Here is a 17,129-nt window from a genome sequence, read left to right on the forward strand (position 1 = left end):
ACAAATGGACACAAGATGTAGGCTACTAGCCAGGGCCAAAACCTCTCCTATAGAAGAAAACCCACAATAAATTCTTCTCTTCTTATAGAATCTTCCATTGACGAATTCCAAGACCTTCAGACCCAAGACCAAAACCATTTCAAGACCAAGTCAACCTTCTATGGATGAGGTTCTCTTTAACAAAGTCAAATCAAGTCAAACTTTCTTCAAAATGCACAACTTGGACCCCTACAACAAATTTTGGACTTCACTGCAGGTCTTCGCATGTGTGGATGAATAGGACAGATTTAGGCCTCCTTTCTTCTTTGCTTGGCTTGCTTCTCCCTTCTAGACAAATGGACTACAAAACCAACTTCCTTTCATAAGATTTTCGGGCCTTCTTAGAGATCTGGAATTAGGCTTTGTAGCTTCCACCAAATGTTAGCCTTTTTCGCACGTGTGAGAGATAAAGAGTAAAGATCAGCTTTTTCGGCCTTCTTTCTTTCTTCTAGATCTTCGCTTGCCTTCCTTTCTTCTTGTCCTGCTTCCTTGATCGAATAGATGGATGGATGTATAAATGAGGTCGAATGGTTAGTTATATATAGGCTTCCAAGGAGGACGAATAACCGTAGTGAGGCCGACTTCTTCTTTGCAGGCGGACTTGGTCTTGGAGGGATATTTTGACATTTTTGACTTAAAATAAATTCTTTTGACTTGTTACAAAATGCCCAATAGGGTCTAATACATGTGATAATGACTCTTTTTGACTTCTTGACTCTATGAAAAAACCTAAAAGCACACAATGGGTGCTTTGAACTAAAACAAATTGACTTTGAGCATGAAACCCCATGCTTTATAAAATGATAATAATAATTTTCTTTCTCTTTTTACATTAAAAATCAAGAGTACATAAGATATTATGAAGACCGAACCTAGTTACACATTTCAACAATCCCTTCTTATGTCAACAAAATGATCTTTAAGTTGCCTTCTCTTTCTTCACCTTAGCTCTGATACCATGTTGGAGAATCTAGTAGGGCAGTTATTAAAACAATTCTCCTTAACCTTGATAAAAGCTTGTGAATGTTAGTTATCTTCTCATTGTTCTTTGTTAGATCTTTTCATCAAACAATTATCAAGAGCATAAACAATAAAGATAATAGACACAAGAAGTAGGCCGCAAGCTAGGGAAAAACCCCTCTAGGGGGAAACCCATAAAGAATCTCTTCTCTTCTTATAGAATTTGCTTCAAATGAGAAAACCAAGACCCAAACCTCTAGACAGAGACCTCTTCCAAGCACCAAGTCAACCCTCCAAGAATCTCTTCCAAATAGGTCAAAAATCAACCAGGTCAACAAGGGTCAATCCTCCTTCAACTTGCTTCAAATCTCAGCTTTGGCCCCTAACTCGGATCTGCAATCTCGACCTGCAACTCTCGGTCCTGCAATTGCTGCAAAAACCCTAATTCCTTTGCACGTGTGAGAGAATAAGGCTCAAATTTGAGGTCTTCTGACTTCGCTGTATACTTGTCTTCCTTCCCTTGACTTTGGCTCTTTGATTTCTTCTTGTTCTGCTACAGATCGAACTACTTATGATTGCAGATCGAATGTGTGTCAAATGAGGTCGAATTTGCTTCTATTATACACATCTGTGGAGGTCGAATAACCTCTTCTAGGCCTACTTGTGCTTGGAGGTCTCTTTGACTTTCTAGGCACGAAAATGAATTATTTTTCATGTTACAGCTTGCCCAAATGGGTCTTATACAAATGATATTGACTCTCTTGACTCATGACAATAATTCTTATGACATGACAAACCCTAGAGGCATGAAGAATATGCTTGACCTAGATGACCAATCAAAAGAAGCATGAAACCCATGCTTGAAAATAATAATTTTCCTTCTTCTTTTGCTTGTTACATGAGATATACATAATGACATGAGTACAATGACAATTATGAAGACCAAAATTAGTTATATTTACCGACACTTTCAAGGGCACAATTTGCATGATACTTGGTGTATTCAAAAATCAAATATAAGATACAAGAAAATGGATGATTTGTCAATATGTTTTGTTTTTCCCAATGCTCAAATACTTTTCAGCCCCAAAAAGCTATATTTGCTTTTAAGGGCATCTTCCCCAACTTTTTGTGTTTCTTAAGGAGGAATAATAGTTTAAATGATTTGCTAAAGGGATTCAAGTGTGCCCATCTTATTTTGTATTGTTTTGTAGAAGTTATAATCATTCATAACCTCATAGGGGTTATGTTTATTATATGATATTATCTTTAGACATTTTGTGATTCACAGTTTTCTTGAATTTCAGTGGTTGAAAATGAAATTAATTGTCAGAATGGAAAAAGAGATGAGGAGTCAATGGATGGACAAAGTTGGAATGTATTAGAGGTTAGTTTGCTTCTCAATACATCTACCATGTGAATTTGTAGACATACAAAATTATACATATTTGAGTTATTTGCATATTGCTGTAATTAAAGATTTTAATTTCCTATGTTATTAAATGGGTATTTGAATTGAATTGTTGAGTATACATGCACATTCCTCCTCTCTTGAATATAATTAAACATTTAATTCCAACAAAATTGCTGATATCTTCCACAATAATGCATTTCCTATTTGAAAGGTGAGTGACTTGGACTCTTATGTTTGGTTGATGCAACAACTTGCTTATCAATTTCTACGTAGGATCAAGTATTTTTATGCTAGATTTTAGGCATTCCTTAACATGTGGTTTGATTTTGATTTTGAACTCTTGAAATTCAAGGCTCAACCATAACTACTTACGTATTATGTACCCATGTTCTCTTTCTGTGTTGTGTGGTCTGAATTAAGGACCTAATAGCTTGGAGACATCCTTCGAATGACCCTGTATTGTGAGAGAATGGACAATAGAATCCCATTTTTTTACCTCAACATGCCCTTAAGAAGGGGTAGGCCCTTCTTGTATGAGTATCGACTCAGTGATGCATCAATGACAATGATGTAGACCATTTTAGTAGTCAATTTTTTTTATCAAATGAGCAACATAGTTATAACACATGCATTCCATTGGAAGAAATTAGAGGTCAACAAAGGTCCTGTTATTGCAAAATCTAGCAGGCCTTTTGCAATGCGCCACTAGGTAATCTAGGTCTTATGGCAACAAGAGATCAACCACCATTACCATCTCAGTGGTTTTTCTCCAGTTGTTTAGTGGTGAATTAAATCCCACAAGGGAGGCTTCATGAAAAGGACACCTAAGGATATTCAACAAGAAAGGATTAATGGTGATGCAAGGTCTAACGATTGGAATAAAGGCATTGTTGGAGCCTAGAAAGGCTAAGATTAGATTTACCAGTGCAAGTACACTTCCTCAAGACCTATGTAATCTAGAAAGAAGATGCTATAAGTTAAGAGGTTTGAATGGTATGCAAAATTAGGGCACATAATGGCATATAACAGCTCTAGAAGATATCTCACCAACGATAAATCAACAAAGGGACAACGCTATCCAAAGGGCAAACTAGGTTGAGGGCAAGCAACATAGTTTTATGGCTGAAACCTGCATAAAATAGCAATAATGGTGATGACATCAATCCTATTTTATGGTTTTAATGTGTAGATAATGCTAGATTTTGTCCTTCTCAAGTTTATTAAGTGTAATCCCTTTGATAGGGAAATAACACATAAATGTTGAATCACTGAAAATGCAAATTTAACCTAAACCTTAGCCCTAGTTACCGAGAAAAAGAAGAAAAATAATATATTTTAGGGTTTGACCAACACCTACTAGACTTGTACCTTGATCTAATTGGAAATAGAGTCATTTATGGAAAAATCTATGAATAGGGCCTTGATGAAGAGGGTGAGAGAAAAGTTATCCCTACTTAGAATCCCTAGAAACTTCCTTAAATGGGAGGTTTTAAATTCAAGAGATGCATATATCAAAGTTCTCTAGCAGGATTAAAGGAAATTAATTTTACATACCATGAAGGATCAAGATTTAAAACCTGTACCTACCAGCTCTTGCCTTGACCCAATGGCATTGCGGAGGAGTCTCTCCCCTGGTGCGCTAAGTTCCCTCCACATATCTCAGGTGAGCTCCCAACCCCCTACTGCTTGTGCCCAGAGTGTCAAGGGACAACAACAAAATCACCTGTGCCTGTAAGTGATGTAGAAGAGGGATAGGCGTGTGAGTCCCCATGGATACCATCAAGTATCGCTCATCTACGTCGCTGTCGATCCTGGGTCAAATACACCCAAAGGTATGCCTAGTGTCTCCATCCATGCGTCTCCCTGGAGGCAACACTCCAAGACCCTGTTGTGCAACACCATACGCCTTGGCATACCACCGAGCATCCTTGTACTCCTTGACATGCCATTGTACATTGCGGCCTACCCCTGTACATCGCTGGATACTCCATTGTGTCCTACCAGTGTCACTGTACTTGACACACCCCGTGGGTACTTAATGTGACACGAGTCACTCCTCCTACTCCATAGTGTAAACCAACATGCTAAGACACACCACCATGCATGTCCAAGCTCCTCTGCAGGCCATTGCTCCTCGCTGCATAGCCCTGCACACCACTGGATGCTATGGCCTAAAATTGGGCTTCTACGCATCAGTCCGCATCCCTCTACATAACACTGGACCCTACGACATAACTCTGTGCAGTCCTGTGTACCACTGTCCACTGTCATACCGCCCTGTAACATACAATATCGTGCGTGTGCCAAAGTATCCACCACTCTGCTAGCAAAGCCTCCATGATGTGGGCTACATCTCCCCATCTGCCCTGAAAGACTTGAGCAACCCGACGACCCGACTCCTCACATGCCAACGGGGATGACACTACTATGCCTATCCTCAGTAGCTCTAATATCTAATATACCAAAGAGAGAGCACCATCTCCATGTAATTCCTTGTCTGGGGGCCTGTTGATGCCACCTCCTCCTACTAGCTCTTGCCAGAGTAGGCTAATCACCCTGTGACTCAACACACAGTGAATATGCCAAGATAACTCATGAAATTTGTCTGCTCTCCTGTCAAACCATCCTGCCACTAGTGTTGTCTAGGGCTCTAATGGAGATCTGAAAATGTGTGTGCACCCAAACATCAGATCCATCATGTAACTACTACCATCACCTATCGACTCTATGATGTGATGGGAAATTCCACCTAGATCCCAACAACAATCTGGCCCTCGTTGTTGGGTTGTGTTATATTCTTTCCAAGACTAGCCCACGTAGTTAACCGGGGGGTTAGAGGGGGCGTGGAGCCGCCCCTTCGTTGCGTCGATTGCGTAGCGGGGGGAGTCATAGGGGGTTTGAGGGGTGCAGGTAACCCCACTCTAAAATTTTGGTTTTGGACCCTATATTAGGTTGGGCGGACCTACCTATGGTTTTGTGCATGTTTTTTACACATGGTTTTGGATGCGATGGTTTTCGGTCCATGCTATTGGATGCTTCGGCATGTATAAATATGTATTGTAAAACTGAAAGGAACATAATGAAAAATCAAGCTCGTAGTTCCGGTTTTGGGTTCCAGGGGGAAATCTCTCTGTATATGTGTTTTATGTGTTATGCTCTCGCATTGTTTATTTTCTGTGTTTTAGAATTCGTATGCAGGTAATTTCTGTACGGGGTTAAAACCTACATTTGGTATCAACGCTGTTTTGGCTTCAAGGGGATGCCTTTGTCGCTGAGTGGTTTCGCTCGGGCCTGTGGTAGACCCTGTTCAGTGGGAGATCTGCGAGATCGATTCTGGTGGTGAAAGAAGATGGCGAGCAGTGGAAAGATAGAGATTGAGAAATTTAATGGTCAGAGTTTTGAGTTGTGGAAACTCAAGATGGAGGATCTGTTGGTGGATAAAGATCAGTGGATTGCGGTAGATCTAGGTACTAAACCAAAGGGACTGTCCGATGAAGAATGGAAGAAGTTTGATCAGAAGGCAAAGAGCACAATACGATTGTGTGTGTCAGATTCAGTATTGCTGAATGTATCAGGGGAAGCTATGACGAAGGTTTTGTGGGACAAGTTAGGGACTTTGTACCAATCTAAGTCTCTAGTGAATAAACTGTTCCTACGGAAAAAGTTGTATGCCCTGAGGATGAAAGATGGAGATTCAGTGACAGAGCATCTGAATGCGTTTAATACTGTAGTAAGTCAGTTATCGTCTGTTGATATCAAAATTTCAAATGAAGATAAGTGCATTAGTTTGTTGTGTTCTTTACCAGATTTGTGGGATAGTTTGGTTATTGCAATAGGTAGCAATGCAACTTCCTTGCAGTTTGATGAAATAGTCTCATCCTTGCTGATGGAGGAGATGAGACGGAAAAATATGGAGAGCCAGAATGGTGATGCCTTATTTGTATGAGGACAGTGCCAGAACAGAATCAAAAGTAAGTCATCGAGTGGGAGATCTAAATCGAGAGGGAGATCTAAATCTCCAGGAAAACCTATAAAGGTGGTGTGCTGGAAATGAGGAAAGGAAGGGCACTACAAAAGGGACTGTAAATCTAAAGCTCCTGAGAAAGGAAAGGGATTTGATGATGCTCCTTCTGCAGAGGCGAAAACCACCTCAGATGAAGGTGGGGATGTGTACTTCGCTTCTTCAAGTACGCAAGTAGATCATGAGGCATGGTTGATTGACTTAGGTGCATCTTTTCACTTCAGTCCCCGTAGAGAGTGGTTCTGCGAGTATGAGAAATATGATGGTGGTGATGTCTTGTTGGGGGATGACAGGAAGGCTAGAATCGTTGGTCGCGGAAAAGTAAAGTTGAAGTTGCAAAGTGGAAGGGTTAGAACACTTCCGGGTGTTCTGCATATCCCTACATTAGCCAGAAATCTGATTTCTGTAACCAAGATGGATGATGCATGTGTAAAAACAGCGTTCGAGAAGGATACTTGCAAGATGGTTCAGGGAGCACTGGTATTGATGCGGGGAGTTCGTATTGGAACTCTATACAAGCTGCAAGGTAGCACTGTTGTTGATGGGTGCAACAGTTCTGTGGTTCCTGAAAGTGGAGCAGAAAATCTAGTGGTCTCTGGAGAGAAGACCATGCTGTGGCATCAAAGGCTTGGACATATTGGAGAGAAGAGCCTTCGAATACTTCATGGTAAAGATATGGTAGGAGGTATGAATAATAGCTCTCTGGATTTTGATTTCTGTGAAAATTGTGTATATGGGAAGCAAAATCGGGTGAGTTTCCCCTCTGGTGGTAAGAGGGTGAAACAAATATTAAAGCTTGTGCACAGTGATGTGTTTGGACCTGTAAAGGTTCCATCACTTGGTAAGTTTGTGTACTATGTATCATTTATAGATGACTTCTCAAGGAATACATGGATATATTTCCTTAAGAAGAAATTTGAAGTCTTTGACAGGTTTAAAGAATTTAAGGCTTTGGTGGAAAACCAGACAGAGAATAAGATAAAGGTGCTGAGGACAGATAACGGTGGAGAATTTCGCAATAAGGAATTTGAAGAATTCTGTAAGAAGTGTGGTATAGCACGACAGAAGACTACTCCATATACACCTCAACAAAATGTAGTTGCAGAAAGAATGAACAAGACGTTGATGGAAAGGGCAAGAAGCATGCTCAGTGGTGCCGGGTTAGGACTGGAATTCTGGGCAGAGGCGGTGGAGACAACATGTTGCCTGGTCAACAGATCACCTTCATCAACATTGGAGGATACGACTTCACAAGAGGTATGGACTGGTAAGAAACCCTCTCTTTCACATCTGAGGGTATTTGGATGTGATACATATGTACATGTTCCAAAGGAGAAACAAACCAAGTTGGATAGTAAATCTGAAAAGTGCATCTTTATTGGGTATAAGGATTGTTTAAAGGTTTATAAGCTTTGGAACCCAGTAACAAGGAAGGTTGTGTACAACCGAGATATGGTGTTCAGAGAGGTGAAAGATGTTATTAAACATGAAGTCCAACCAAAGGAACTTCAGAAGATAGAGTTTGATCTAAAGGAGGAAGAATCAGACTCTACCGCAGAGGCGGAATCAAAAGATGAAGAGCCACAAACTCCGGGTGAGAAAATCAGTTCGAGAAAGAAGGCAGCTAGTAAGGTATAGTCCATTTGCTTTCTGTTCAAATTTTGTTTCATCTATTAGTGATGATGATCCCAGAACTGTGAAGGAAGCAGTAGATTCAGAGGATGGAAAACTCTGGAAAGAGGCCATGGTTGATGAAATGGCATCTTTGCACAAAAATGAGGCTTGGGATCTGGTGGAGTTGCTGACTGAAAGGAAACCCATTGGCAGCAAATGGGTGTTCAAGAAGAAGACAAATGTAAAAGGAAAGGTGGAGAAATACAAAGCTTGGTTGGTAGCAAAAGGTTATTCCCAGGTGCCGGGAATTGATTTTGGTGATATTTTTTTTCCTGTTGCCAAGGTAGCTTCTATTAGATTACTTTTATCTGTTGCTTCTGCTTTTGATTTTGAGGTAGAACAGATGGATGTGAAGACAACATTTCTTCATGGGGATCTGGAAGAGGAGATCTACATGAAGCAACCCGAAGGCTTTGCAGTGAAAGGTAAGAAAGAACTGGTATGCAAGTTAAAGAAGTCTCTGTATGGGTTAAAACAGTCACCAAGGATGTGGTATCAGAAATTTGATACATTTATACGGGGACTTGGCTTCACCAGAAGCAAAGCAGATCACTGTGTGTATTTTAAATTAATTGGTGACCGTGTTATTTATCTGGTCTTGTATGTGGATGATATGTTGCTGGTTGGAAATGACAAAGAAATTATCTAGGATTTAAAGACCCAATTGTCCTCCAAATTCGACATGAAAGATCTTGGTGCTGCAAACTATATTTTTGACATGGAAATTAAAAGAGATCGGGCAAAGAGGAAGCTCTGGTTAAACTAGAGGAAGTATGTCGAGACAATATTGCAGAGGTTTAATATGTAGGATAGTAAACCGGTGAAGGTTCCTATTCCTGTAGGTGTAAAGTTATCTGCTGAATAGTGTCCCAAGACACAATAAGAGGAAGAGGATATGTTTCGTGTTCCATATGCAAGTGCAGTCGGTAGCCTGATGTATGTGATGGTCTGTACTAGACCAGACATTGCACATGCAGTGGGAGTATTGAGCAGGTTTATGTCAAAACCAAGGAAGGAGCATTGGACAGCAGTGAAGCGGGTTTTCAGGTATTTGCGTGGCACTAGTGATTATGGTTTGTGCTACCAAGGAAGACCAGGATTGGATAGAGTGTTGGATATTCGTGGCTTTGTTGATGTAGACTGGGCTGGAGATCTGGATCAGAGAAGATCTACAAGTGGGTATGTGTTTAACCTATTTGGAGGTACAGAGGCAAAATACATCGCAGCCACTCATGCAAGCAAGGAAGTAGTTTGGTTGCAGAGATTGTGTTCAAGTATGGGGTTAGTACAGGGAGCTATAAGGATAGACTATGACAGCCAAAGTGCAATTTTCTTGGCAAAGAACCCCGCATATCATTCAAAGACAAAGCACATTGATGTTCAGTATCACTTTGTGAGTGATATGATAGAAGACAAAAAGGTGTTGCTGGTAAAGGTGAACACTTTGAAGAATACTGCAGATGCATTGACAAAATCTGTGATCTTTGAGAAGTTCTCTTGGTGTAGAGAAACAATGGGCGTTACAGGTTGGATAAATGACTAAGCTCTCTTGTGGCCCCCTGTGGAAACAAGACAACAAGTGGGAGAATGTTGGGTTGTGTTATTTTCTTTCCACATCTAGCCCACGTAGTTAATCGGGGGGTTAGAAGGGGGGCAGAACCCCCCCTTCGTTGCGCCAATTGCGTAGCAGGGGGAGTCACAGGGGGTTTGAGGGGTGCAGGTAACCCCACTCTATGTTAGGTTAGACGGACCTACCTATGGTTTTGCGTATGATTTTCGCACATGGTTTTAGATGCGATGGTTTTCGGTCCATGGTTTTGGACGCGATGGTTTTCGGTCCATGGTATTGGATGCTTCGACATGTATAAATATGTATTGTAACATTGAAAGGAACATAATGAAAAATCAAGCTGGTAGTCCCGGTTTTGGGATCCATGGGAAAATCTCTGTGTATATGTGTTTTATGTGTTATGCTTTCGCATTGTTTATTTTCTGTATTTTAGAATTCGTATGCAGGTAATTTCTGTACAGGGTTAAAACCTACATGGGAGTCTTCTTGTGACTATCAAAGGATACATCTGAAAGCGCATCTCCATGCTATCAAAAGAAGTAATGGATTGGAGTCTCTTCTCCGCTCTTTCAAGCACCTTTAAAGATGATAATGTATAGGTTATTGATAGTGGAGCTTCTAGACATGTGACAGGTGAATGCAGTCAACTGCAGACTTTATCACAAGGGACCTCTTCTCATTTAGACAAACTTGAAGTCAGGAAGAGCTACCTTGTGAAAGGAATTGGATCTACCTCGTTGGAGTTGGAGACCGGTGGAAGCATTCATCTCAATAACATACTTTATGCTCCAGGTTTGAAGAAAAAATTACTTTCTATTTCTTGCCTAGAAGAGAAAGGTTATAAGATTGCTTTTGTTGATGGTTGGGCGGACCTACCTATGGTTTTGTGCATGTTTTTTGCACATGGTTTTGGACGCGATCGTTTTTGGTCCATGGTATTGGATGCTTTGGCATGTATAAATATGTATTGTAACATTGAAAGGAACATAATGAAAAATCAAGCTGGTAGTCTCAGTTTTGGGATCCAGGGGGAAAATCTCTGTGTATATGTGTTTTATGTGTTCTGCTCTTGCATTGTTTATTTTCTGTGTTTTAGAACTCGTATGCAGGTAATTTTTGTACGGGGTTAAAACCTACACTCGTGTCCCTCTAGTAATCCATGGCCTTTGCTGAAATGTGGCCATGAATGTATCCAACTGCCTAGCTTGATCCATTGGGTACTAGCTCAATGCCTCTCGCCATCCAATCCCAAAGGAGGGATCGAATGTACAATCCCCTGTGGAAGGAACAAGCTCTCCAAGCTGATGCGGTGTCATGCTCAGCCCATGTCGCTCAGTCCTGCTAACCTGGCCATCCCCTCGGGTATGTCTAGACAACTCTGCGTCCCTCAATCCAATGCATAAGCGTGGGCTAATGCATTGGGCGTTACAGGGTTGGATAAATGACTAAGCTCTCCCGACGCCTCATCAACCTGTGGTGCATTGCCGAGGATTTCTAGCCAAGAAATCCGGGTCAGTGGTGCAACTGCACTTACGATTGGAGTGGGGGCATCTTGACATTGGCAAAGGGGTTTCCAGGAGGGAAATCGAGGCTCATAGGGAGTCACACTGAGAAATTCCAAGAGGGAAGTAGAGAGACTCGGAAGAGTCGAAAGAGGAGCAGCAAAATGGCAGCGAATGGGGTAAGAGATCAGGACAGACTAGACGAAGCCTCAAACTTCATAGTCTGGAAGGCTAGGATCTTGTCCATTCTAGACAAAAATCGTCTCAAGCACTTCGCTTTGAACACAATAGCGATCCCAGTTGACCCGGTTGAGAACGAAAAGTACCAGGAGGCAATGGTGAGGGCCAAGAGCATCATCCTTGACGGGGTCAAGGACCATGTAGTACCACATATTGCCGAAAAGGACATGACAAATGAGATGAGGGAGGCCCTGACGAAATTGTATCAGCGTACTTCCGTGCAGAGGAAGATGCTACTAGAAAATCAGCTGCGGTCATACCAAATGCAAAAGGGAGAACAGATAGACACCTTCCTCGGTTGACTGAAGGAGATCCGGGATCAACTGACTTCCATAGGGGCCACGTCGGATGAGGAGATGATGGTGAGGACCGCATTGAACGCAGTCTCAGAGGATTGGGAGGTATTTTTCCAGAGCATACTGGGCAGGTAGACCCTTCCAGATTGGGAGGAACTGTGGGCGGCTCTTCGTCAAGAAGAGATCAGAAGGCTAACCAAGGCGGGAAGCAACGGCAAGGGGGTCAGAATCAAGGAGGAAGAGGAGGATGCTGCCCTAGCATCTGAGGGAAAGCAGGAGAAACAGAAGAAGAAGGAACTATCCAAGGTAAAATGCTTCTGCGAGGAACTGGGTCGCTTTGCGAGCCAGTGTCCAAGGAAGAAGAGCAAGGGAGAGGCTTCTGAGACCGAGGTTGCGCCAGCAAGGGCGGAGAAAGAAGTGGAGACAGATGATGAATGTACCATGAGTGCTCATATGCCACTTGAGAGGAAGTGGGGAGACATCGAGCTATAGTCAGGCGAACTACAGGCAATGAGGATCCTCGAGGTACCCAACTTCTTGGATTATACCTTGCTACGGGAGCCCTGAAGAGGAGTAGCAGGACTGGCGGATGTCGGTAGAGATGAATGCGGATGGAGTGACAAAAGCAGCTACAGTGCAGGAGTCCGAGGACAGTGCGAGGCAGCAGTGCGAGATGCACAGAGTTGTTGTAGCAACACAGAGGTCAGAGAGGGAGCACTTGTCAGTGACAGAGGGAGCTTCAACATCGGGAGCGTTTCTAGCCTAACGGAGATGTCAGAGTTGGGAGATCAGTTACTTCTTAGTAACTGAGTTGCAGTGCAGCAGTTAGCAGTGGTAGTGCTATGGGAAGCACGATGCAACAGTGGCAGGGCCATGGGTAGCAGTACATGATGCAACAGTGCAGAGGATGTTGGGCAGCAGGCCTAGCATCAGCACAGGGACTGATGCCAGATGATCAGGGTGATGCTTAGTGATGAGTATTACTAAAGCACAGTCCTCGCTAAGAGGGAGTGTTGATTTGGGGTAGCATCGGATGTTCTCTAGCCACAAAAATTGGTGGAGAGGCTAAAGCACATGAGATCTCCAATACCCAGAAATGGTTTGGGCAGAATCTAACTAGTTTGGGAGATATTAAAATAATTAATATTTTTAATGGAGTCCCTAAGTCTAAACTTAGGGAAAATAAAATATTAATGGGAAATATAAAACTAAGTTAGAATGGTCCAAAAGTCATGGATCAAGCCAGATCTAATCTTAGCCATTGATTAGGGACTTAATCTCGGCCGTTGAAATGTCAACGAGAAAAGTATAAGAGGAGGCTTGAGGGTCACTTGGAGAACACACTGAGTTGATCAAGAATTCGATTTTCTAGGGCAAGGCTTGTTGAGGAAATCAAAGGAGTGATCAGAGTTGTAGCTGAAGGGCAGTGAATGCAGTAGCAGAGAAGCAGAGATAGTACCGAGAGCATCAACACAGAAGCCGGGAGAGGGTTGACGTAGAGCCAACTAAAGGCCACGCAGAAGCAGCTAGAGGCCACGCAGAGGCATCTAGGAGCTGCGCCGAGCTTGAGGAGGGCCAACGTGGGAGACACAGAGGCTCCAGAGTCTAACACAGAGCCTCGAGAGGCTGACGCTGGGCAGATGCTGGGCCAGAGAGGCTGACGCAGACCCTAGAGGTTGATGCTGGGAGATTTCGTGGGGCAGATTGGGGTTGATATCTGTCTCCGACTGAGAGGTACTACTGCTGAGGGCATTCTCTGTTGGGTGAGCCATTTCTGGCACCCAGATTGTATTATGAAACTGCTTAATAATAAAACCCTCAGATAGCTGCACTGATTTTCTCGCTTTGGGTTTTTCCGGGGACATTAGTCCAAAAATAATGGTGTCGCTTGTGTGCTTGTTTTTCCTTCGGTTGATGATCTATATGGGTTGAGATTGTACGTGTATTTATTTTTAGTATTTACATGGTAAATAACTTGTTAACTAACAGAACAAGTAGGAAGAAATAAATCAGAAAGTACAAGAAGGATTTCTAGCAGTTAGACATAGAAATTCCAACACTGAGAACTCGGTCATGACCTCAGATACCTCATCAATGGATATCTCAACAATAAATGGCATCTCACCAACGGGTGTATGCTCAACTGTCTCCTTGCTAACCATGGCCTCTTCAACTACTCTTTCATCTTCTACCTTAATCCTCCCCATCATCCCTGCATAATTCCACTGATTTCCCACTGATTTGTGCATGTCTCTTAGTTCACAGAACTCTCGAAAAGAGAGGGACGCTTGAGTGCCATGTCCCAGTGATTAATATGCCTTCTAATTTGCTGTCAATAACTCTACATCAATTGCAATCATGTCTTGCCATCTTGATGCATTATCCATAATTTTGGGCATAGTGGATTTGTTGTATAATTGAGAATGGTCTTGATTCCCAATTGTTGTATGAATCAGCTGCTTCCCCACATCAATCATCATTTGTTGCATCCTAATCACTTCATTCAAGGTTATTGTCATGTTGTTTGATTTTAACCTTTCTTTGGATCCCATGATTGCTTAGTGTTTTTTCTCTTTCTGTTTTATTTTATTTTTATTCTGGTCTTGTCATAGAATGAAGGGTTTCCCAAAGGTTGAGCCAAGATTATGGCTTTGATACCACTGTAATGTTCCAAAAGGAAATAACAATGATAAACAAAGAAAAATAAATATTTAAACAACTATCAAACACCCACAATTTACACTGGAACTACACCAAAATTCAACCATTTTATTATATATGGAGAAGAGTACAATGCATGAAATGTGTGCACTTGGGCTTGCCAAAGCAAGCTAAACAATCCCAGGTGACAAAGATGCTACCCGGATGCAGAGGAAAGCATTCTCCTCAATGTTCTGTGCTGACCCTAGAAATTCTGTAACCACTGGTTGGAAGAAACCCCTGTTTGAGCCTCTAAAAGTTCTCAAAAAATTCCACCAAATTAATCTCGAGCTCTCCACCAAAAACCTAGAAAAACCCAGGATGGGTTTGGGCAAATTTTACTCACCACCCGAGACCCAAAATATAAGCTCACTTCTCCTAATTGGTTGCCAAATAGTCCTGTTGTTTTGGGGCACCAAAACTCCTCCAAAAATTCTGCAAAATTAGAAGCAAACTCCCTGACCCCTGATTGACAAAACCCAGTGTCACTAGTGGGCAAGCCCTAGAGTGGCATATTTGGCTCTCACAAAAGCTGCAACTTCTAGCCATGAAAATCTCCACAAATACTAGCCCAACCTGAGGGAAATTTCTGCTAAATTCTCAGGCCAAAATATGCCTTTTTTCTGCCTCAACTCAGTGGTACGATTTTGATCCCTGCGTCCTCCCTAGAAATTGAACAGGCTGAGAAATGTGTTGAAAGGTACCACAATCTCCAACAAATTTACCTCCTACTGAGTTCAGGAATTCCTCCTTAGGGTGGCACTTGAAGTCCACCGAAAGAGAGGCTGGAATTCCCGCTTGGGAATTCCTTGTGCTAAACAGCTCGGGTTCTCTTGGCAAATCAACTCAAGAGAACTAGAATTGATTTATAAAAATGATCAAAGATGCCAAATGAAGGGCCGGAAGCGCTATTTATAATGTTTGGCCCTCTCTTCCTTGGTGGCCCCCACCTTCCACCAATTCGCATCCCTTCCTTTCTCTCTCTCTTCTCACTAGTGCGAATTGCCTGTGGTCCCCACTCTCCACTAAAGCTGCGATTTCCTTTTTCCTCCTAAGTCCCAATGCCAGAATTGCCTCCTCTTCCAAAAATTGTCTCTAATGTAGAAAATTGGAGATATGACACATCCCAAGAATAGAGAGAAATGTACACTTGTCTTGAGGAGTTACAATTCGAATCAGGGAGGGAGAGAGTTACACTTAATCATGAGAGTATTTGGTGAGAGTTACAAATCGAATTGAATGAGGGAGTTACAAGAGTATTTAATGAGGAGTTACACTTTTGTCATACATTGAATTAGTGAGGGAGAGTTACATTGTCGTAAGTGTGGGGTTACTACTTTATTCCAAGAGAGAGGTTTGATTTTCCAAGTAAGAGATTCTCAATTTAATTTACTTATTCCATTAGACTCTTGAGAATTCGTTATTATTAGTCCATTAAAGGTGAATGACTTTAGACTATTTTATAAATAATAGTATCATAATAGTAATAATACTAGTAAGGATAAAAATATTAATTCTTGACTTGTATAATCATGATTGATTTGATTTTAAAGTGGATTCCATATGTCGAGATCATCCTTGATCATTTAGACATGACTTTCTATTTTTGGAAAGTCACTTCCAAATTGAGACGTGACTTACTATTTTTGGAAAGTCATATTAGAATTGTTAGAAATGAAATTTTCTTATAGGTGGTTCAAATAGCACTGAAAGATATGATTTCTTCTAGGAGAAATTCATCCTTGAGCTGCCAATTTTAACATATGTTACAATTGAAGTGACATCAAAATCCAAGTTGAGAGCTAAATTGCCAAGTCCTAATGTGTACTTGACATTTATAGGGAATCTGATTATGTAAACTAGAATTGTTACTTTTTGCATGATGCTTCTAACTGGATATATATCCAGAAAGTATGGATAAAGTGTTGCAGTTATGATCAACCTAACCATGTTGCTTTTGACAATAGTGGCATTCTTTGCATTGGTGCTAGGTATTGATTCATTAACATCGGTGATGGTTAAGTTTGGAGTCATACCTTTGCTTGCAGCATTCTATGTTGGAGCCATGTAGAACATCCTCAAGAGTGTAAAGTACAACTTATTTGATCCTCACAAAGAAATGGCTTATATTCCTCTTGATAAAGATGCTAAGGTAAAGAGTAAAGTTTTAGTACATGTGGTTTGCAATCCACTCAAGAAATTCAGGAGGTGCCACAGTTGTATATTGGTTGTATGCAGAGTGCTCTCTTGATCAGTAAATCACTCCCCTTGTAAATAACGATTTGAAGAACAAGTTATTGGATGGAAAATTAGCTGGCATGAATAGAGCTGTGTCTGTAAATTTAAAGAAGATACTATAGGTGTATCAGTGGTTCCACATACATAATCATCAAATGATGTTCAAGTTATTTCCAACTCAGTCTAGACCAACATATTCATCGAACATACCCTTACTACCATTCAATAACTTCAAGCTGTCTACTTGACAATGAGAGCATGCTTGATGGGATAGGAAGGGAATCTGTTTGAAATACTATGAGGGGGGGTGAATCAATATTTCCTTCAATTGTTATATTATGCCAGTTAAGATTTTTATCACAAATTAAACCAGAACACAAGAAATAAAACAAAAAGTGATTTTATTGATGAAGATAGTGAGGACTCCAATCCTCTTTTACAAAAACTCAAGCTCCAACTTGTACAACAAAATCTC

At 41.4% G+C, this 17,129-nt stretch overlaps 1 protein-coding gene and 1 pseudogene across 1 annotated transcript in view; both read left to right on the forward strand.

Moving 5' to 3' along the window:
- LOC149167775 (uncharacterized) overlaps positions 1 to 17,129 on the forward strand; it is a 381,496-nt gene that overhangs the window by 185,469 nt on the left and 178,898 nt on the right. Inside the window, 1 exon segment of the mRNA XM_089433143.1 lies at positions 2,307 to 2,386. Coding sequence (XP_089289269.1) covers positions 2,307 to 2,386 — 80 coding nt within the window.
- On the forward strand, positions 6,337 to 16,776 carry LOC149167776 (ADP,ATP carrier protein 2, chloroplastic pseudogene; annotated as a pseudogene).

Source organism: Pinus tabuliformis, chromosome 5_1 (assembly GCF_031772625.1).
Source record: "Pinus tabuliformis cultivar Carrire ecotype Pingquan chromosome 5_1, CPIR1, whole genome shotgun sequence".
Taxonomy (NCBI): domain Eukaryota; kingdom Viridiplantae; phylum Streptophyta; class Pinopsida; order Pinales; family Pinaceae; genus Pinus; species Pinus tabuliformis.